This window comes from Physeter macrocephalus, chromosome 16 (genome assembly GCF_002837175.3).
Source record: "Physeter macrocephalus isolate SW-GA chromosome 16, ASM283717v5, whole genome shotgun sequence".
NCBI lineage: Eukaryota > Metazoa > Chordata > Mammalia > Artiodactyla > Physeteridae > Physeter > Physeter macrocephalus.
Genome location: NC_041229.1, coordinates 103,596,072 through 103,617,848, shown reverse-complemented (window position 1 = coordinate 103,617,848; position 21,777 = coordinate 103,596,072). Strand labels below are relative to the sequence as shown.

General features: G+C 51.7%; 1 protein-coding gene across 6 annotated transcripts in view; it reads right to left on the bottom strand.

Moving 5' to 3' along the window:
- Positions 1 to 10,343: 10,343 nt before the first annotated feature.
- Positions 10,344 to 21,777, bottom strand: part of KDM2A (lysine demethylase 2A) — a 106,794-nt gene continuing 95,360 nt past the window's right edge. For all 6 annotated transcript variants that reach the window (XM_007109546.4, XM_024133109.3, XM_007109549.4 and 3 more), the window contains 6 exons: positions 20,356 to 20,445; positions 17,734 to 18,446; positions 15,657 to 15,820; positions 14,903 to 15,061; positions 14,122 to 14,337; positions 10,344 to 13,477 (listed from right to left, as the gene is read on the bottom strand). In XM_007109546.4, the coding sequence (XP_007109608.1) occupies positions 13,296 to 13,477; positions 14,122 to 14,337; positions 14,903 to 15,061; positions 15,657 to 15,820; positions 17,734 to 18,446; positions 20,356 to 20,445 (1,524 nt within the window). In that variant the 3' untranslated portion in view covers positions 10,344 to 13,295. The remainder of the gene's footprint in view (positions 13,478 to 14,121; positions 14,338 to 14,902; positions 15,062 to 15,656; positions 15,821 to 17,733; positions 18,447 to 20,355; positions 20,446 to 21,777) is intronic.

Below are 21,777 nucleotides of genomic sequence, written 5' to 3'. Positions count from 1 at the left end.
ATTCGGCGAGCCCTGCTGCCGGGGGGCTGTAACACTCGGGGAGGGGTGGGCCCGCCGCCGCCGCCGCCAGCCGCCGCCACCGCCGCCGCCGCCGCCGCCCGCGCCCCGGAGCCGCCGCCGCCTCCGACCCCGCCTGCCGCGCACAGCGCCAGCGAGCCGGCGAGGGGCCGGGCGGGCGGCGGCGCCCCCTGGAGGCCGCGCGGGCTGGACCGAGCCTGAGCCCCGCGGCCCCCAGACCCCGCCTCAGCCCCCAACCAGGTCCTCGTCTCTGTGACCCCGACCCCCAGCCATGACTCTGACCCCAGACTTGGAACACGACAGGGACCCTGGCCAGAAGAAGACCCTAGACCCAGACCTTGACCACAACTCAGAGCACAGCTCGGATCCCAGACTCCACGACAGACCATGGCTGTGACCCCAGACTGCCATTGCAGAACGTGATCCCAGGGACTTGGGTCTCCGACTCTAGCTATAACCCCTGACCCCTGACCTTGGACAGAGTCGGAAACCTGACGCCAGACCCGGATAACATTCCTGACCTCAGACTCCAAACAGGACCCCAGACCTAGACCTTGGACCACCACCTCAGACTCTGACCATGACCTCAGATCACCACCCTGGGCCCAACCTCCTTCAAACCCAGATCCTGACACTGACCTCCGACCCGCAACAGGACCCCAGATCCAGATTTTGGACCATGACCTCAAACACTGATCCCAACCACAGACCACCACCTTGACCCCATCTTGGTTACTGACCCCAACCTTGATTCCACCCTCAGACTCAGACCACTATCATGACTCCAAACCCTGGACTTAGGGGCAGGGCCCAGACCTGGGCTCTAGACCCAACACCAAAAACTCTGGACACGGACCCAGGACCAGGACATCCAACCGGGACCCAGACTGGACCTAGAACCCTTAACAGGCCGCCATGGACCCGGGACCTGACAACTGCAGTCAGACTCCAGACTTACCCCAGTCCCAATCCCCATTCCTCCTGCTCCAGACCCAATCCAGGCCCCCAGGACTCCCACTCAGGACCGAGGACCCTGCACCAACACCACTCCCCGCCCCGGACAAGAATCATCATGATTCCACAAAGTGGGATCAAACCTCTCTCAGCCTGGGAGGGCACCCGGGTCACTGTACTGCCTGGCAAGGGGAACTTACTCTGCTGAGAGCCCCCAATGGGGGGATCCATGTATCTCAAAGCAGCACCCCTTATTCAACACGCCCTCGAGAGCCTCTCTCTGCTTTCCAAGGTGACAGGATCCCCTCCCTGTCCTGGGCACATGGAGCCAAAGCCTCATGCCAGTTGGTGGGCCAGTAATCAGAACCCTTCTGCAAAGCATAGGATTCCCCACGCCCCGCCCCCGCTCTTTGCACTTCTCAGGCTACCTTCCGAGATCAGCCTCAGCAGAGCCTGGAACCAGAGCACATCAGGATGGTGAGGTCTCCTCGTCAGTGGGCGACACCACCATCCACCCAGATACTCAAGCCAGAACTCCAGGCATCATCCTTGGCTCTCCATCTCCCCCTTCCCTAATCTGTCACCACACCCTCTTATCTGGCCTCCAGATAAGAATCTTCTTAAACCTGTCTGCTTCTGAGGATACCCACAGCTGCTGCCCTGATGCAGGCCCTGACCAGAGAAGCCTCTCCCAAATCTAGATCTGATAGGGTTACTGCCTGCTTAGCACTGAGAAGCAGTGCTCCCGGCCTTCTGGGGCCGCTGAGAGTGGGAAATCAGAGGGGGCCCACTCTGCCCAAAGCAGATCAGGTGAGCAAGTTCCTTAACCGGCAAGTCAAGGTCTTGGATGACTGGGTCCTGCTCCCCTCTCAGGCCTGTGTTGCCACCATCCCCTATGCCTGGGGCCCCCCCACCAGCCTACCCATCAGTTTTTACCTCTGTGCCTTTGCTCTTCCGCCCTGTGTCTGGAAGCACTCTGTGTGCCCTCTTCCCTGGCTAACTCTTGCTCATCCATTAAGACCCACCTCCTCCAGGTAGCCTTCCCCAATCTCCTGCCTCCAATTCTGTTCATCTCCAGTTCTGCACTAACTGCCTACTTCCTTGATTTGAAAGCATCGTCAATTGCAAGATGCATCATTTCAAGTTTTTGACAGAGGGGTGGGATGTGTGTGTGTGTGAAGCTTTATTAAATGTTTGCATGCATTGGAAAATGCATCCTGATGTTAGAAATGCTAACATATAAAAAAAGGGTTCATACCTCCTCCCACTGTAACTGAAGCTCCCAGTTCACCTCTTGCCCCCAGTGCCCACCATGGGACCTGGCACAGAAAGGTATAGTCAATGTTCGATGAATGAATGAGTGACTGAGTGAATGAGCTCCACAGCCCAAGGTGGCACACGGAGTTTGGGGTAGAAGACGGCCAGAGGCACAGGACGATGCGCCAGAAGGCCTCTAACTTCCTCTCCTCCCACCTCTCCCCATCTCTTCGGGACTCTAACTACGGCCACCTGGGGTTTCTGGAACCACTCGTATTTTAAAAATCCTGTCCAAAGGACTCATCAGACCAGAGTCCCTGTGAATTCTGAAAAGCCAGCCATCCTGCTCCCGGAGGTGGCCCTACCTCCCGACACCACCTGAAAGCCCAGAAGGCCCTTCCCGGCCACTGCCCAACCCGCAACCCCGGCAGGCCTGAAGCTTGGGTTGAAGGAGAGAGAGAGAGAGAGAGAGAGAGGAGGGAGGGAGGGAGAGAGAGAGAGAGAGAGGTGGGAGGGAGGGAGAGAGAGAGAGAGGGAGAGAGGAGGGAGGGAGAGAGAGAGAGAGGGAGAGAGAGGAGGGAGGGAGAGAGAGAGAGAGGAGGGAGGGGGAGAGAGAGAGAGAGAGAGGAGGGAGGGAGAAAGAGAGAGAGAGAGAGAGAGGAGGGAGGGAGAGAGAGAGAGTCTCCAGGGCACCCCTCACTGATTCCTGGGACCCTGGAAAGCAGCTCTTGGAAGCCCTGGGCTGGGGAGAGGTTGGTCCCAGCGCGGGCCTAGGGAGGCTTTTTTTGGGTAGTGCTGCCCTCTGGTGGTTGAGGGAAGGTCGATTGTCAACCTGCCTTTCCAGGCTGGCTTCAGTCGTTTTCAACCAACTTTGGTGCCTAGACCGTGCCAGCCTCTGGCTGGAATGCTGGGAGTGAATGAGGAGTGGAACCCCATCTCTGCCTAGCTGGCAGGACTGCAGATACATCATTACCTGGCATCTCGCCCAGATGACTAATAGGTGTTGCAAATTTAACGCGTCCCACACTGAACTCTGGCTCCGCACCCAGCCCGTTCCCACCTGCTCCTCTCCTGCCTCCCCATCTCAGTAGTGGCTCCTTCGTCCTCCGAAAAAAACCCAGGAGTCATTCTCCATTCCTCTCTTCCCTCACTTGCCTCTGCCGCCCCCCCCCGCCCCCACAGCCTGTCCTGTCGACTACCTGGTGTGTCACCCCACATCCTTCCACTGTGCCCTGCTAAACCCGATCTGAGTCCCATCACCTGGCGCTGCCTGGCGCTGATGGCTGCACCAGCCTCCTCCCTGCCGATCCTCTAGCCAGAGTTTTTTTGTTTATTTATTTATTTATTATTATTATTAAATAAATAAATTTACTTATTTATTTATTTTTGGCTGCACTGGGTCTTTGATGCTGCGCGCGGGCTCTCTCTAGTTGTGGCGAGCAGGGGCTACTCTTCGTTGTGGTGCGCGGGCTTCTCATTGCGGTGGCTTCTCTTGTTGCAGAGCACGGGCTCTAGGCGCGCAGGCTCAGTTGTGGCTCGCGGGCTCTAGAGCACAGGCTCAGTAGTTGTGCTGTGGCATGTGGGATTTTCCCGGACCAGGGCTCGAACCCATGTCTCCTGCATTGGTAGGTGGATTCTTAACCACTGTGCCACCAGGGAAGTTCCTATTTATTTATTTATTTATTTTGGCTGCGATGGGTCTTAGCTGCGGCACGCGGGGATCTTTAGTTGCAACATGCGGGAACTAGTTCCCTGACCAGGGATCGAACCCGGGCCCCCTGAAGTGGGAGTGTGGAGTCTTAACCACTGGACCACCGGGGAAGTCCCTAGCCAGAATTTTTACAGGCCTAAATCTAACCCTGTCTCCAATGACCACCCCTGCACTTAGGAGAAAACCCACCCCTCTCTGTGGCCTGTGAGACCTGCAGTCTGGCCCCTGCCCATCTGTCTAACTGAGTCCACTCGCCCTTCCCTGTGCCCTTTATTCTCCAGTCTCTCTGGTCTTCCTTCTGTCACTACAACAAGCCAAGTTCATTTCCACCTCTGGGTGTTGACTTTATAATTCCCCTTGCCTGGAATGACCTTCCTTTCCCTCCTTTCCGGCAAGAAAGACTCCTGCTCACCCTGCATCCCGAGGGCTGAAAACTTCCTGTTCATTTTTAGTGAAAAAAAAAAAGTTCCTGTTCAGGGGGCTCTCCCCGAGTGCCCCCGTTTGTTGTGGTCACTGGTGCACTCACTCTTCAACCCCCACCATGGCGCTGGGCACAAAGTTAGGGCCACAAGGAGAAACAGGATTCAGTGGTGGCCCAGTCTGGTGAGGAAGAAGACCCCTAAATGAATGCCTCTAATTAATCTGGCAAGAGCTATAATGTGAGGAGATGGGTCACTCAGGAGAAGAGAGTCAGGGGAAGAGTTGGGGAAGGTCTTGAACTTGACATTGTATGCACGTGAGTATGAGTGAGTTTGGGGGTGAGGACTGGCATGTGCCAAGGCCCAGGGGTGCAAGTTTCCTCCTGCTGGGGCTTCACCTCCTCGTCTCCATCCTGGGGTTTGAAGATCCAGGAGGATGAGCTTGAGGGCTTCCCAATCTGTATACCTCACCAGGGGTGTGCAGATTGACCAGGAGAAACTCCTGCCTGAAGTAGACAGCCACCTCTTTGATGTCCTGGGGCCCAGACAGTGCCAGGCTCTGGCTAGCCTGCTGGGACTTCACCTTATTTACTCACTCACTTATCCAACAATATTTGTTGAGCTCCTACTACATGCCAGGCACTGGTGCTTGGCCTTGGGGATCCAACATAGAGAGAGACAGAGAATCTATGGGCAAACCATACATAATAATAAACACTGACACTTCCTGGGTTCTCCCCACGTGCAGGGCACTGTTCCTAGAACCCAGATGATCTCATTTAATGCTCACAACATCCTTATGAGGCAAGTGACAAGTTATTGTAAGAGCCAGCAGCCTCCTCAGGTGAAGTCGGGGAAACCTCTGCGGACTGGCACTTTTGCCAGAGCTAGGCTAGGAGGGAAGCAGCTTTGTTAAGGGCAGGGAAAAGAGCTTTCCGAGCATGTGGAACAGCAAGTGCACAGGCCCTGAGGGAGGAAAAAGCCTGGTTATCCAGGAGGTTCCTACATCTCCAGGAGACAGGCTCTTTGCTCCCTCCCGCACAGTCCACGGACCTTTGGTGGCCCACAACTCTGGGCCAGGCTTCCAGACGCTGGCTGCGCCCGACCCACTTCCTTGGAGCAGCGGCTCTCCTCGGATCCCTCCGTAAGGTCACTAGCCCCAGGGCTGCCCCGGGCCCCAGTCTCCTTTTCCGCCTTGGAGCTTCAGCGCGACGTGGCCCCGCCCCAGCCCGGCCCCGCCCCCGCCCCCGGCGCCCTCCCGGGGCCGTTCCCAGCGCGCATGAGCCTCGACGTCCGAGGCTCAGCTTGGCGCTAGGTCCTGCTGCGTTCCCACCGTGGGTGTCGGTGCCTTGACCCTCTCAGCCCGCCTGTGAGTGTCCCAGTCAGGGTCTCGTAGCCCCCACGGCCCCCCCTGTGGCGACTGGTACTTGCCGTGTCAGGGGGAGGGAGGATGTGTGCGGAAAAGACCTGGGGTCAAATGCTAGCGCCACTTCCTGCTGCCTCTCTGGGTGCCTTAGGCAAGTTACTGAACCTCTCTGAGCACTGCCTTTCTCATCTGTACCCGGAGCGCCTCCCTCCTGGCCTCACTGGATTGTTTTGAGGATAAGCGGAGATGATGTGTGTGCAGTGTTGAGCCGAGGGAGATGGCTTGCTGAGTGGCCACTGTCCTGAGTACCTTGGGCCTCACTTGTGCCTCTCTCTCAGCGTCCTCCATGGTCTCTTTTCTCTCATTTCTCTTCTCCCCTCCTCCTTTCTCTACCTCTTTCTCTGCCTTTCCTTTTCTGGGTCTTTCAGGGTGTTTCTCTCTGGGTCTGGGTCTCTTTCTGCTTCTCTCCCTCTGTCTTTCCATCCTAGCACTGTCATGGCACAGTCTGGGGGCATAGCAGCTGGACTTCCTGCCCCCCTTGTAGCTCTCTGGAGTGGGGCGGGTGGGGCGGCAGAAGCGCCAGGCTGAGGGCAAAACAGGTCCTCCCCGACGTTGGGTGTCTGCTCTCACTGTTTCCTGCCCGCACATGGGTGTCAGCACCGAGGTTTCCTTTCCGGCCTGGCACCTGGAAAGGTGGTGGTAGGGCGAGTCTCCCCAGCCAGCAAGTGCCAGGCCTGCTCTGCTGGTGGCCACCCAAATGGCCCTTAGCACAGAGGTGGCCTGGGAGGGTGGGGGGAGCTGGTCCTGGCCCTCTCCCCAGGTCTAGCTACATCATTTGTGGGGGCCACTGCACATAAAATGCACATCCTCTTGCTCAAAAAGTAAGAATTTCAAGATGGTGACAACAGCGCATTAAACTAAGTGTGGGGTCCATCTGAGGGCAGGGCCCCGTGTGACTGCGTGGGTCACTCACCCATGAAATTGGTCCTGCTTCCCTCTCCTATAAATCCACTTTTCATTATGCTCAGTAAATTTCCTTATCCCTGGACTCCCAGGACAGATGAAGGGGGGGGAAGCAGAGCTAGCTAAGTCAAGCCCCACCCTTAAGAAGTTCAAAGTGCCATGGGAGGGCTTCCCTGGCAGCACAGTGGTTAAGAATCCGCCTGCCAATGCAGGGGACACGAGTTCAAGCCCTGGTCCGGGAAGATCCCACATGCCACGGAGCAACTAAGCCCGTGTGCCACGACTACTGAGCCTGCGCTCTAGAGCCCGTGAGCCACAACTACTGAACCCACGTGCCACAGCTACTGAAGCCTGTGCGCCTAGGGCCCGTGCTCCGCAACAAGAGAAGCCACCGCAATGAGAAGCACGTGCACCTCAACAAAGAGTAGCCCCTACTCACCGCAACTGGAGAGGGCCCACGCGCAGCAACGAAGACCCAACACGACCAAAAATAAATTAAAAAAAAAATAAACAAGTGCCATGGGAGGGGGTGTGGACAAACACCCAGCCTGGGTGCTTAGCAGGCACGAGGGAGCTGGGGTAAAGGCTCAAGCTCCAGAGCCCCAGGCCCAGAATTCACGTATGTCCCAGCCCTGCCACTGACCCTTCACTTTACCTCTCTGAGCCTTGGCTTTATAGAATGAAGGCACCTGCCCACCAACCCCTGCCCCGGGTGGGGTATGGGTGTGAAATGCCATTGCTTGTACACAGAGGCTAGGGAGCAGGGCGGATAGGACCAACTCTGCAGCCAGTCTCCAGGTTTTACTAGCAAAGACACTTTAGGCAAATGTCTATAACTCAGTTTCTCATCTTTAAAATGAAGATAATAATAGACTTGCTATGTATTTACAGTAGTCAAGACATGGAAGCAACCTAAATGTCCATCGGCAGATGAATGGGTAAAGAAGATGTGGTACATACATACACAATGGAATACTACTCAGCCATCAGAAAGAATGAAATAATGCCACTTCAGCAACATGGATGGACCTAGAGATTATCATACTAAGTGAATTAAGTCAGAAAGAGAAAGACAAATACTATATGATATCACTTATATGTGGAATCTAAAATATAACACAAGGGACTTCCCTGGTGGTCCAGTGGTTAAGACTCGGTGCTTTCATTGCCATGGCCCCAGGTTCAATCCCTGGTCAGTGAACTAAGACCCCACAAGCCACGCAGCACAGCCTAAATAAATAAATAAATAAAATATGACATGAACTTATTTATGAAACAGAAACAGACTCACATAGAAAACAAACTTATGGTTACCAAAGGGGAAAGGGGATGGGAGAGGGATAAATTAGGAGCTTGGTTAGCAGATAGAAACTACTATATATAAAACAAACAACACGCAACACGTCCTACTGTATAGTACGGGGAACTATATTCAATATCTTGTAATAAACCATAATGGAAAGCAATATGAAAAAGAATATGTATATATACATGTATAACTGAATCACTTTGCTGTACACCAGAAACTAACACAACATTGTAAATCAACTATCCTTAAAGTAGAGTTGCTGCGAGGATTCGGAGTTACTTTTTTTTTTTTTTTCGGAGTTACTTTATGTAGGTGCTTAGAACAGTGGTCAACACATAGTAAGTCTCAGTAGATGCCAGCTGTTTTTACTATGTTGTTGCCTGTGAAAGGTACGGTATGTCCAGGTTAATCCCTTCTGGTTGGTGGGGAAACAGGAAGGGCTTCTGGAGGAAGAGGTGTTTGAAGGAAGTATAGATTTTCATAGTTGTGAGGGTGACACACCCTGAACACAGCAAGCCTGGTGACTACAGAGGTGTCCAGTTTGAGGCCTCTTAGGAGCACCTACCACCAACCTGGTGCTTCTCATTTTACAGATGCCAGTGGCAGGATGAGTTTACACATGACTCTGGAGTGTTACACATGAAGACTGAAGATTTTTGTGTGTGCTTTAGGAAGATTAATTCATAGCTGAATACAGGTTAGATTGGAAACAGGCCAAAAAAAAAAAAAAAAAAACAGCTGGTAGCATTAACACAAGAAAGGAGGGGAAAGATGTATGAGGTAGTGAATTTGGAGAACATGGCAACAAACTGGCTGTACTGGGGAGGCACAGGCCTCTGGGTATCCAAGCTACTGGGAACACTCAACACTGTTGCTTGGGCATCTATTATGTGCCAAGCTCTGTGCCAGCTGCTGGGGATGACATGGTGAGCAACACAGTCTGATCCCTGTCCTGGTGGAGCTTCCCAGCTAGCTGGGGAGACTGATTTTAAAGGAGTCCTAAAAACCAGTCGGGTGCTATGGCAGCATATGATCCAGTCTTGAGCAGGGTGGGAGATGGCTTCCCAGAGGAAGTAACATGTAAACTACGGAAGGTGTACCAACAAAGGGAACAGCAAAGGCCCAGAGATGGTGGAACTGAAGTTAGCTATGAGGGTGGAGGGGAGTAGGAGGGGCAAATGGTGAGTGAGGAAGCTTGGACTTCATCCTGAGACAAACACACTAATGGGTTTTAAATAGAGAAGTAGTCAAATCTAAGAGAAATGTTCTGGCTGCCAACATGGAGGACAGGGGGCTGGCCTAGAGGCTGGGAAGCCTCAGGGCTCCTGCTGGGGTCAAGGTTCTGGACAATGCAGGCTTCACCTAGGGTGGCAGGCATGAGGTCATCGAGAGGTGGACGCTGGGCTCTTGTGATATTTAGATGGCAAAACTGACAGTCTGCCTTCCCCTGCAACATGGAACATGGCCACATCCACATCCAACCTCAGGAAGTGGACTGGGAACCAGCTCACCGTCCAGGACCCCGTGCTTTTCCAGAATGTGCAGCAGAATTGGAGATGGTCCTTAACAGCCTGGTGAGTAGGATGGGCAGGGATCCCCAGATGCCCTGAAGGTAGTGATGACAGCCTCCTCAAGACCTCCCGGGTGGGATTTCAGCTCTCCTGAGATGGTGCAGTCAGGGCTGAGGACAGCACGTCGGACAGTCGTCTAAAGGCTGGAAGCCTGTACTCAGTAAGCAGCAGGACACTGTGGGACAAATGCCGAATGGAGCCTGACACACACCTTGTGCGGTGACCTCGAACAGCATTGTCCTTGAGAGGCCTGTTCTACAGCTGTAGTGGTTGGAGGTTGGCCTTGGCTAATGGCTGTCCAGGATGGCAAGATTAGAAATCCCCAGGCCTGCTGTCAGGAGAGCATCACAGGGGTCCTTCCCAGCTCTCCTTGAGGACTCTGTAGGGCCACTCCCAAGCACTGCTTTGTGGGGAAGGGGTGGGGGTCCAGTAACCTCATACTTAAGTTTTCACATCTATTAAAAAGTTCCCCTTCGTGAAGTAAAATGTTTTGGCGTTTCCATAAGCAAGTGCTGCTTTTTGATATTCAAAAAAAGAAGGCAAGACAAGTAGTAGAGGCACATAGCAGTTCTGCTGCTAACTCAGGGATGAAGCAGGAACTGCGGGCCTGGGGCGGGGTTGGGGGGGGAGTGGGAGGCGAGAGCCTGCAGGACCTTCTGACTCTTCCTCTTTCACATGGGCGCACACACACACACCAAGGCAGAAAAGGTTTTGTTGTTGTTGTTGTTGTTTTTAAAACCTTTTTATTAAAAAAAAAAAAAAAAAAAACCAAAATATTCCCCATTGGAGGCTATTTCTTTTTTTGTCTTTTAAAAATTTTATTACACAAATATCTCCCATTCCCACATGTCAGAGGAAAGATGTCCTTGCTCTTTCTAAAACCAATAGTGGAGAACGTTTAGAAAACAAAAGTCCAGCTAGCTTCCCTCCTTCCCTGGCCCAAAATAACCCCAATGTGTCAACTGAGATAGCATGACTTGTCCCCTTAATGCTTACATTTAATTTAATTTTTTAGCACAACATTGGAGATTGACTCTAAATCAGCAACAAAAAATATATATTTACAATATTTCTCCGAAAACAAAAACACAACCAAACCCTTTAAACATAGTGACTTTAGGAGTTTTATTTATGGAGCAGTTATTTTTTAATCACCAAGTGATTTTATATTATATATATATATAAATTTTCTTCCTTTCCTTGTGGTCTTTCGCCCCGGTGCTCGGAAAGATGGAGGCAGGGTGTCTGGTCCCGCGGTCTGAGGAAGGCAAGCTCTCCTGGCAAGGCCGTGTCTAAGAGCAGATTGCAGGAAATTCGGCGGAACTCCCAGGTTCCTCTGTCCCCAAAGACAGACATTTCTTTCCTCCACATGGACCAACCCTCACCTCTAAAAACCATTTTCCCCCTCACAGTCCCAGAGAAAAGGAAAACCCAGCAAGGGCACAGGTCCATTGGCTGCCACTCCTGAGCTCCCTTTTCTGCTGACCAATTTACGTGCGCGGTAAAAATGCTTGTTTTTCCAAACCAAAAACAACAAAAATAGAAACCAAAACCCAAAACAAACCATCAGCTTGGAAATTTCTGTAGATGAAACGTCCCAAAGTCAGAGGCACTCTCCCGGCACAATCCCTGCTCTGAAGGGGTCTCTCCACCTCCCCTTTTATAAAAAGACAAGAAAACAAAACAAAGTAATCTTTTCAGTATTTTCCACAGGAGCAACCAAAAAAAGGCAGGAAGCTTCCAATTATAGGTCATTAACAATAATATTAATAAGGTTTTTGCTCAATACCCAGGGTTCTTTACAGAGAAGTTCCCCTAACTGAGGCACTCTGGAATAAGTCACTGGCATTTCCTCAAAGTTTCAGCCCCAGTTGGCTGGGGCCTGGAGACCAATGGAAGGGGCAGAGGGTCACGGGAGCAGACTGCTGCTTTTAAGGTGCAGCCAAGAGAATCAGCAGATTGGAAGAAACAGACACAATGCCACCCCCTCACAAGACCCAGTTTTCTCTTAGGAGGCCGGTCAATGCCAGGGTCAAAGCTGGGCTAGGTGGCAAAGAGGGAGCCCCTCTGCCTCTATTGCTTTGGAAGTGGCAAGGGTGCACGTGGCGTCTCTCCTTGGGGTGGCTCACACTTCAGACCCCTGGTGCCTGGGCTCCTTCCCCTCCCCCAAAGGGCTTCAGGAGGAGGAGGGCCTGAGACTGGGCTGCAGGAAAGGGGCCAGGAAGGGATGGGCTGCAGGACGAGAAGGGGGGGCAAGGTTGTGCTGTCTCGCTATCCTTACAGATGGGGAGCAGAGTGCAAATCCGCGTCTATCATTTATAAGCTCTCGCCACAGGCTGCTGCTACTGAGCATCTCCTCACACACTTAAATATTGACCCAAAAGAAATTCCGACCTTTCTTTCCATTTTTTTTTTTTTTTTTTTTAAAGTGCAAAAAGCTCTCTGCTGCCCTAGAGAGAGGATCTTTGGACAGGCCGTTCAATGCAAAGTAAGAGGGGGCAGCTGATGGGGCTCGACACAGGGCGGTGGAGTGGGAGATACCACGCTCCCCTCCTTCCCTCCACACACACGCTTAATACACTCAGCCACACACACCGAGGCACATGCACACCCCCTTCCATGGCTGCAGGCAGAGGGCAGGTGACTGGCTTCTAAGCAGGACCTCCCACCCCTCCAAAGGTGCCAGATCAGTGAGCCACTGGGGCTAGACACAGGCCTGCGCTCGGGTGGCTACGGGACACCTGAGGCCCGGAGCCTGCTGGGAGGCAGGTGGGGACCTGGCCTAGTTCTCTGATCCCCCCCAGCTGGGGGAGACAGGCTGCTCCCTCTGAGGACACGCATCCTGGGAAAGCCCTATTCAGGCGGGAATAAGGTTAAGTGTGGAAAAGGGCAGGGCAGGCCAAAGAAGGAGGGGAACGGGGAGATGGTGCCTGTCTCAGAATCTGCCTGGGAAGCAATAAAATGGGGGTGTCCCTGGGGTAGACAGTTCCAGCTCCTCTGAAGAGCCTCAACCCCAATAAGTGCAATAAGGACTTCACAGAAACTAGCAGGCAAGTCTGGGCTGGGGGAACCTCATTATGTGAACTACCACGAGCATCGGACAGGATCAAGCTAAAGGACAGGAGAGGAGGGAGAGCACAGACACAACAAGAGGTTTTAGACACCTCAACAGCACCAGTGTGATCTGCATGGGGCTGGCATTCCTGGGGCTGCTGGCCCCTCCTGCATAAGCCGGGAGAGTGTGATGGAGGAGAGACACGCACTGGACACCATAAGGAGAACCTGGCCACGGAGACAGGGCCACTTTCTTCCCTGGGAGTTTGCTCAGAACCAGGTACCGCTGGGGACCATGGATGGGGAGGAGGACCCCAGGGCCCAGTGCAGATGATGGTTGCACAGACACCCCAAACTGAGAGCCCAGCCTCCTGGCAGGCGAGTGAGTGAGTGGGTGAGCAAGCGAGCAGGCACTGTGACAGCACACAGCCTGTGCTTTCCCCTCAGATCAATTTGCTACCCCCTTCTCCTTAGGAGGGAGAGAAGCAGGCAGGTAAGCCTGGTGTCCACCACCCTCTCTGCCCCGCCTGTAAGGGAAGGGCTCAAGGGACAGGAGAGCAGACAGGGAGTGTGACGCTGGCCTCAGAGCCCGTGCAGGGTCGGGGAGAGAGGCTCTCCTGGCTGGGGAGTCAGGGGAAGATCGGTTTCCTGTTCAGTCTGGGCTGGGTGTGTCTTAGCTGATCTTCTGTATCAGCTTCTCGTCAGACAGGCAGTAGAGACTGTTGATGGACAAGTCTGAGATGAAGTGCTCGCAGGCTTTTCGGGTAATCTGCTTGCATCCTCGAAGGTCGATCAAGGTGACATTGGCGATGCGCCGTAGGTAGATCAGGGTCTGGTCTGTCAATTTATTGCAACCTGTGGGGAAAGAGACCACAAGGACAATGCTATGTGGGCTTCCCTGGTGGCGCAGTGGTTGAGAGTCCGCCTGCCGATGCAGGGGACGCGGGTTCGTGCTCCGGTCCGGGAGGATCCCACGTGCCGCGGAGCGGCTGGGCCCATGAGCCATGGCCGCTGAGCCTGTGCGTCCGGAGCCTGTGCTCCGCAACGGGAGAGGCCACGACAGTGAGAGCCCCGCATACCGCAAAAAAAAAAAAAAAAAAAAAAAAAAGACAATGCTATGTACACACAGCCATAGGAGCCTCAATTTCCCAGCTTTCCCTCAAGATGCTAAACAAAAGCCCCCTTTTTCCCATAACTACCGCCATCAGCACGGCGGCCTCTGAAGGCCCCCTGCCACTGCACTCCCTGCACTGCAAGGCTCACCAAACTGCAGCTGGGTGGTGGCCGTGCTCTTAGGCACCTGACAACTGCTCGAGGCCTTAGTTCCCATCAGTTACAAAAGGGATAGAGTTCCATGTCCTTGTCCAGATGTCAGGAAACAAATTAACATGGTTTAGTCAACAGCCCATGTTCTTTCTGTTCTACTGATCAAGCTCCAAGGAGGGCTGGGCTTCTGGGAGGCAGGGGGCAGTTTGTCACAAAACATCACAGCGCCATACCTGCCATATTGAGCTCTGTGAGGGAGTAACGAGTGGAAGACCCAACAGCGGTGAGTAGATTGGAGGACTGATCTGTCAGGTGGCTGCAGTGACTGAGGTCGAGTCGAGACAGGAGGGGCATGTGGCGAATGATGAGGCGAAGCGTGGCATCTGTGATGTCAAGGCCCGCCAGCCGGAAGTCGGTCATGTTCCGGAGCTTGCTGCGATTGTCCTGACCTGCGCAGGCAAGAGAAGGGCCTAGATCAAAATTCTCAACTCTAGTCCAGCTCCAAAGCTGCAGGCAGCTTCAGCTACTTGCTGGCCAGGCCCTCCTGCAGGGGTTAATAAGCAGAACTGCCCACACGCTTCCCTTCAGGGAGTGAGCAGTGCGTGGGGGCCGTTTCTAGGAAACCAGACACGTTTTCTTTCTTCCCAGCTGCTGGACTGTGCCTCACTTACACAGCAAAGGGGTATGTGTGGAATGCTCCTCTCCTTCCCACACTCCCGCACTTTTCTGGACTATCATGGAAACAGCTTTCAATGTTCCACCTCAACCATGAAGCCTTCCTGGACTTCCTTGGGCTTATACTCTCTAAGCCCCAAGCTCCACTAACCCACAAAATGGACTTACTCCTTTCTTTGTTGGTAGTTATCTATAAACAGGTAACCTGCACTTGTACGCAGTCCATCATTCTGTTTTCAATTTGCATTTTTCTACTCTTCAACAGCATCAGAACCTTAGCTTCTGGGAATGAAGTTCAGCTGAAAGACAAAGCTGCCCCAGGAGGAGCCCAGAGCATACCTGGTTTATCAGCCGGTGGAGTCAGCAAGTCCCGAATTTGAGGGTCCTTGATTCCTACTGCCCACCGAAGATCAAGGGTCCTGAGAAGGGGGCAGCTGGAGGTGCTGAGGGCAGAGACTGCAGACCAGGAGCAGCCTGCCAGGAGGAGGTCTTTCAGTCCTGCAATGGAAGGAAACAGACACGCAATAAAACACTCTATGGGCCCATCCAAAGCCTCAACTACCAGCTGATCAGACCAAGGTAAACAGATGCCCAGTCTAATGGAGAGAGGGACCATGTCCTAATCTTACTCGAGTAATCCAGCTCAAAGACTCCTATGGCTTTCCTAAATTACATCTAACTCTGGTGGTAAAATGGATTGCTTAGTTCCTACCAGAGTCATGTAAGTGTGAGTGACTTCCTCTTTATCCAAGACCTCAAAATGCTTAAGGGAACAAGGCCTTACAAGGGGCTGATCAAGGCAACATCTTACTCAAATTTCCTCTTCAGTGGCTATGCTGAGCAGACCTGCAGGGCTGGCAGCAGCACCTGATCCTGTTCTCTTCATTGTCTACCGCAGTGATTGGCCTGCCAGTCCAGAGTGGCACCGTGGGGACTGGCAGTTAAGGTGGCCCAGGCTAAGTCTCTTGCTAAGCAGAAAGGCAACAATGGCACAGACTGATGCCCTAAATTGCCCTAAAGCAATTCTAAGAAGTGCTGCCAACAACGCAGCTTTCCCTGCCTGCCCTTGGAAGGACAGCACAGGGCTGCTCACCTGGCAGCCTATTGACGAGCCACGTCAGTTGTTTTTTGGAGATGTTGGTCCAACTGAGGTCGAGGCTAACTGGCTGCCTCTTGATGATGCCACTGAGAGCCTGGGGTACAATAGCCTTACACCTACTCAAGTCAATTTTTGTCCAAAGTCTCTTGTCGCAGCACCTGTGACAGAAGGAAAGAGAACTAGCTGTCAATACCTGATGTCCCTTGTCAGAGGAACTTCACCACAGGCTGCTGGAGGCTTCTGGGAAAAGCAGAGCACCTGGAGGATTCACCTTCCCTAGATTCTTCTACACGCATACAAGGATCATGCCCTGTCATTTTTTTGCCTCAGAGAATAGGGATTACTTGACCAGTTCACCCTGATTTACTCTGGATGGGCTGAGAACACAGCACAATTGTTAGGGACACAGAGTAAAACAATATACTATAACCCCTCGTTTGCATTTAAATGGTATGGCTCCCATCAAAGTATATATAAGGGAACATTAAAAAATTTCTTGACTTCTTACTGCTGGAAGCTACTAGGCTTCCCTCTACTCTCTCCCTCATCACAGTCTCTCCCAGCTGCCTGAGACGCAGGGCGCTACGTGGCATATCCACAGTTCATTGTGCCTTGAGCTCCACAAAGAGCCATTACTGTATCAGGTCGAAAGAGGCTCTTTATTAAAATCAGGCCTGGAGAGTCCTCTACCACCCTTGGGTTTCAGTGCTATCTTTACATTTTCTAGCCAGTCCAGACCAGAACTGAAAGGGAGAGGCCTGCCCTTCCACTGCAATCTACAAGTCCATAGGCCACAAACAGCACTGCAACATGCAGGCTTCTGTTTAATATTTTACAGTTCCTGCTCCCCAGCCTGGCTCAGAGTCTGGCTGGCAGGGGAAGAGGAGATGGCACATAATGCGAGTCTTATGTGGCTTGGCCTGGAAACTGAGGGATAGAGCCAGGCAGGCCCACTAGCCCTACGAAGAGAAATATTAGGAGAATTTGGGTAGATCACGTATTAATTCAGATTTGGGAAATAAACTCAAGTTTGCAAAGAATGGAGTCTTTATTTAAAGACTGAAAAAACTTCACCAATGGCACATGAAAATTCTATGGCAGAAACAGGCTGCTTACAATAGAGCAGGGGATCTCAAACTTTAATGTGTATCAGAATCCCCTGGTGGAGAATTTATTAAAAACAGATTGCCTGCCCCCCCCACCCCCCCGCAGGTTCTGATTCAGTAGGTCTGAGATGGGCCCTGAAAACCTGCACTTCTAGCAAGGTCCCAGGTGATGTCACTGGTCCAGGCATGGCACTTTGGCAAGCACTGTAATGGGATTTGACCAGATATAAAGGGTATGTTCCAGGGCCCAGGAGCTTAAGGGAAAACAATGCCCAGTGGAAATCTTTGTTTATCACCTCTAGGGATTCCCCCGCCCCTCCCTTGTCTTAACGGTTAACTTGAGAAGAAATGGCAGGTCTCATTAAGAAGGACAACTAAGTCTCAGGAAGCTTCAAAACTGAACTGCTTGCTGGAGAAAGGAATTCCGATCCAGGTTTAGAGGATGAGAATTAAAACTATGGAAAACTGTGAGCCTGTGAGCACTTTCCAAGTTTTTTAAAAGCATGTATACCTCTCTCGTTAGATGGAGACATAACTGAGGCAGGGGCTTAACAGCAGTCATCTGTGTCACCAGCACCAGGAGAGTGACTGGCCTATCACAGGCTCTCAACAAATGTATAACAAGTTCAGTTGACTGGGGGGGTAGGGGGATTATGACTCTCAAATTTTAGCACAAACTACAAATCCATCCCCCAGGCCCAAATGTACAAATCCATTCTTAAGTCCAGTAAAGCGAGATGGGAAAGTAGCAGGGAGAGGAGGCAAAGGGCCAAATTTCCCTGATGACACCTGTAGGCACAACCGGCCACATATTTAACAGGACCCACCGTCTGGGGAACAGACTGGGTTGATTTAATCCTTTAGGACCCGACAAGCCTCCAGATGCCAAGACACATGCTGTTCTCATATGGAAACCTGCCACCTACTCCCGTACCCCTATTCCTGATCCCTGTATCCCTGCTCACCATTTATACCACGTCTTGCACACTCGCATACATTCACAAAGTTCTCTGCGGCTGAGGTAGCGGAAGACAGACATCCAGACCTCCCGCTGCATCCAGCTTTCGTCTCCATCCTGAGCCCAACTGCCCCGGCCATTCAGCCTGGCTGCACCCCCCTCCTCTGCACTGTCATCTTCCTCCTCCTCCTCCTCCTCTTCCTCCTCCTCTCCCCCCAGCCCCTCCTCATCCCCACGCTGGGGGGTTCGGGCTGGGCAGTGCTGCACTAGCACACGGGGGGAATGGCGGAGGTTGGCAGAGGAGGCCGTGATGGCCTGCAGCTTGGGCACAATGGATGTCCCGTGGAGCTCTTTGGTGGGCCTCTGTAGCGTGACAGTGAGGTACGATCCCCGGATCTTGGCTTTCTCAACTTCAGACAGCTCCTTTTTGCCGCTGGGATTGTTCTCCTTTTCCCGTACCATGGTGCGCTCTGTGGCCTGCAGCCGCAGCAACTGCCGCCGTTTGAAGCGCTCATCGCGGCTGGCACTGTGGTGGTCGCTGGGGCCGGCCCCAGGGGATGAACGAGTCACCACGCCCCGGGGGGAGGCCGGGTCGTGGATGAGCTGCAGCATGGAGGTGGGCGAGTGAGGTGGGGGCGTGAGGGGCTCGTCGCAGCTCCGCAGGGGCCGCAGGACTTTGGCTTGCACGGCTTCTTCGTCGCTCTCTTCCATTTTCCGCTTCTGCAAAACAGGCCCCCAAACGCCACATCAGTGGCTCATTTCTTCAAAACCCTCTACACTTACAGGGGGTCAACCTCACTGTTGCTCTCAGAGGACTAGTGAGAAGGCAGGCCACTGCTTTTCTACGGGGAAAGGGATCTCTGCATGCTGCAGGGTGGTCATCTCCTCCGTCTGCAATCTAGACTCTGCCAGGATCAGCAACTGAGCTCATGTCTGTGCTGGAGAAAGCTGATTACAGAGCAAAACCCTCGAAATAGGTCACTTGGGAAATCTACCTGTGACAGAAAGGTCTGTGTCCAAGTACAGAGGAGTGGGATCCAAATTTGGGCTGCATGATTCCATAGCCTGCCCTATTCATCTCTTGTCCCAATTTTTTGGTTATAATTCCCTGGGTAAAGAAATTCTTTAAAGAGGCCACAACTCTACCCCTATGCCATCTGACCATTTTAAACACCCAAGAGATGCTTCTGTTGGAAGAAAAGCAGCCTACATATATATTTGAACTAGGATGCTGATTGTGATAGCAGTAAACACTACTGACTTTTAGCTCTACCAGGGTCTAAGCTCGACCCTACCAGGCTGCTTCTTCCACTCAGTGCCCCACACTGTCCCGGGAGACCAACCACAGGTGAGAGATTAAGCCGAGAACAAGAAACTGCACTGCTCCCAGAGGAATGTCCTCAGGATGAAAATGAGGAATTCAAGTCTGGTGAAGCCAACATCTCACAAAAAATGCACAACCTCACCCTCTGCCACTTGTGCTCACCGGTCACTTGTCCCTTCCTGGAGCCCACCTTGGCTATGCTGCAATGAAGCCTAACCAATGTGTGCCACTAGGTATCATAGCAGTAGTTCAGATTTCCCGTAAGGAGACATTTTGTGTCCCTATGCAACAATTCTGCTCCCTTTTCTCCTTATATTCTTAGATCACTATGGTTGGAAGAGAATGACCAACTTTTGGGTGCTGGCTTTTACAATGTATTAGAAGGTAATACTAAACACAGTATCTGCCAATCCATCTGCTACAGCAAGCGCCCACCACCACCACCACCAGTGAAGACACATGTAAAAGCTATTACTAAAAGAACTTGCTGCTAGTATAAGAACTTGGAATAAGGAGAACTTTAGCACTAGTCAACTCCAGAAATCCTTGCCCTCAAAGATATTTAGACTGAAAATTCAATGACCTCAGTGCCTAAGTGGGAAGAAATAGAAAGAAAACAAGGAAACGTGTCCCTACTCCTGCGCAGGGTACCTGGAATCATCCACCAGGGCATGGATGACTGACACGAGGCCAACGGCCTCCTCTGTATGTGCCCTTAACAGGTCTTGCCTTCCTGGCTCGAGTAACCAGCGTCTTTTTGGCCCTTTGACATTACTGGTGACCACTGGACTAGCAATAGTAGTAGCCTGGGGCCAAGGTCACGGCACTGATCCCCTCCAGAGGAGGGACGGCCTCTGTAGGACACAATTGGGCACGAGGGCAGGGCTTTCTGCCACAAAGGCGAAGATGACAAAAATGTAAACCTGCCTAACTGGAAACTCCAGTATACCACCGCATTTACCAGCTGACTCAGGTCACTGCCTCCCCTCAAGTTTCATTCCTCATGAGCAGCTCAAGCTCACCTAATTTCCCTCCTCAAACAGCCCAGCTGTGGCTCCTTTTTCAAGGGCCCCAAACTGTAAAAGAACCTCAGGAATTTGCAGACCCCCAAGGGGGACAATATTCAATAATACAAAAAAACAAAATTTAAAACTCAAAAGAAATATAATTAACCAAAGGAAAAAAAAAAAGTAAACAAAACAGAATAAAAAATAATCTTGCAAATAAAGATGCAAAGGCAAACATTATCCTGAGCTTGATGGTTCCTTCCTTCTCACCGTGCAAGTTTGGAGAAAGTTCCCTTACCTGGGTTTTCTCTGAGCTGTCCTCCTGGTAGCACTTTGGACACTCCCAGCAATTTGGCAATTCCTCGTTAAGCAAACCCTCTCCATCCATCTGTAGGCAGATAACGATGTTAAAAATCTCTCTCATTTAAAAAACAGACAAAACCCAACCTGTCTCTTAAGCTTCCTTTATCAAACAATAACACAGCCACATGGTTGGGAAGAGTTACCCACTCTTAAACACACTGGTCCACAGGGGAGAAAGATAGAGAACCATCTGGCCTCACTCCCAGACAGTGGGAAACTGGCCATCCTCACTCTTGGTTACCTGATCAAGTTTAGACTCCAAGAGAAGATTCCCAAGAGTCTGGGTCAATCTGGGGTCTCTTCCCCTGACACATACATTCTCCTGAGGGTCTCATGCCACTTTGTAAAAGGAACTGGACACAAAGGAACAGTGCCGTGTGATCGTGACAGCGGGGCATAATGGTTACGACTCAGTTATGGTTTGGGGTCTCTGTGACTCAACTGTTAAGTGAGGATAAATAACAATACCCATTTTACAGGGTAGTGGTAAGGATTAAATGAATTACATACTATATAAAATGTTTAGAAAAATGCCTGGCATGTAGTAAACACTTTGTATTAACCACTGTCATCATCATGAAGATAATACCTTATTTTATCAAATCTAAGAGGCATATTTTCACATTTGAATCTTCTGAAATTGGGCTGCTTCTGACAATTAACAGTGTCTTATAATCGTTGTCAGCCAGGTGGCAGTCATGACATAGTTGACACCTTCAGGAAGGCCAAGAAAGGACCAGCACCAATGCACTTTAAAGAAAACTTAAAGAAGAAACAGGTCATACCCAACTTCACAGGGTTGTCTTAAAGATTAAAGAAGGGAGTGCGTGTAAAAGAGCGCCTTCTTCACTCCGGCTGCACATTAGAATCACTCGGGGAGCTTCTGAACACGCCTGGGCCCAGAGTCCATGACAGAAGAGTTGACTCAACCTCTGAGGTTGAGGTCTGAACCCTTTTTTTTTTTTTGAACCTTCTAACTACTTTTTTTGGCTGTGCTGTGGGGCTTGCGGAATCTTAGTTCCCTGACCAGGGATTGAACCCAGACCCTCGGCAGTGAAAGTGCAGAGTCCTAACCGCTGGACCGCCAGGGAATTCCTGTTACTTTTTTTTTTTTTAAAGCTCTCCAGGTGTGCACCGAGCCTGATACAGACTGAACACACATTAAATGTTAGCTGACAGTATTACTCTCACCATCTTTCAGGAACTAATATCCAGAGATACAATGAGGTATATGTAACAGAGGTGCTTAAAGGCATGAGGCATTCCAAAACAGACTAGGCTATTCCATGATGGCCTGGGGACTCCAAACATACCCACCAGAGGCCAGACTGTAAGCTCCATGAGGGTAGGAACCAGG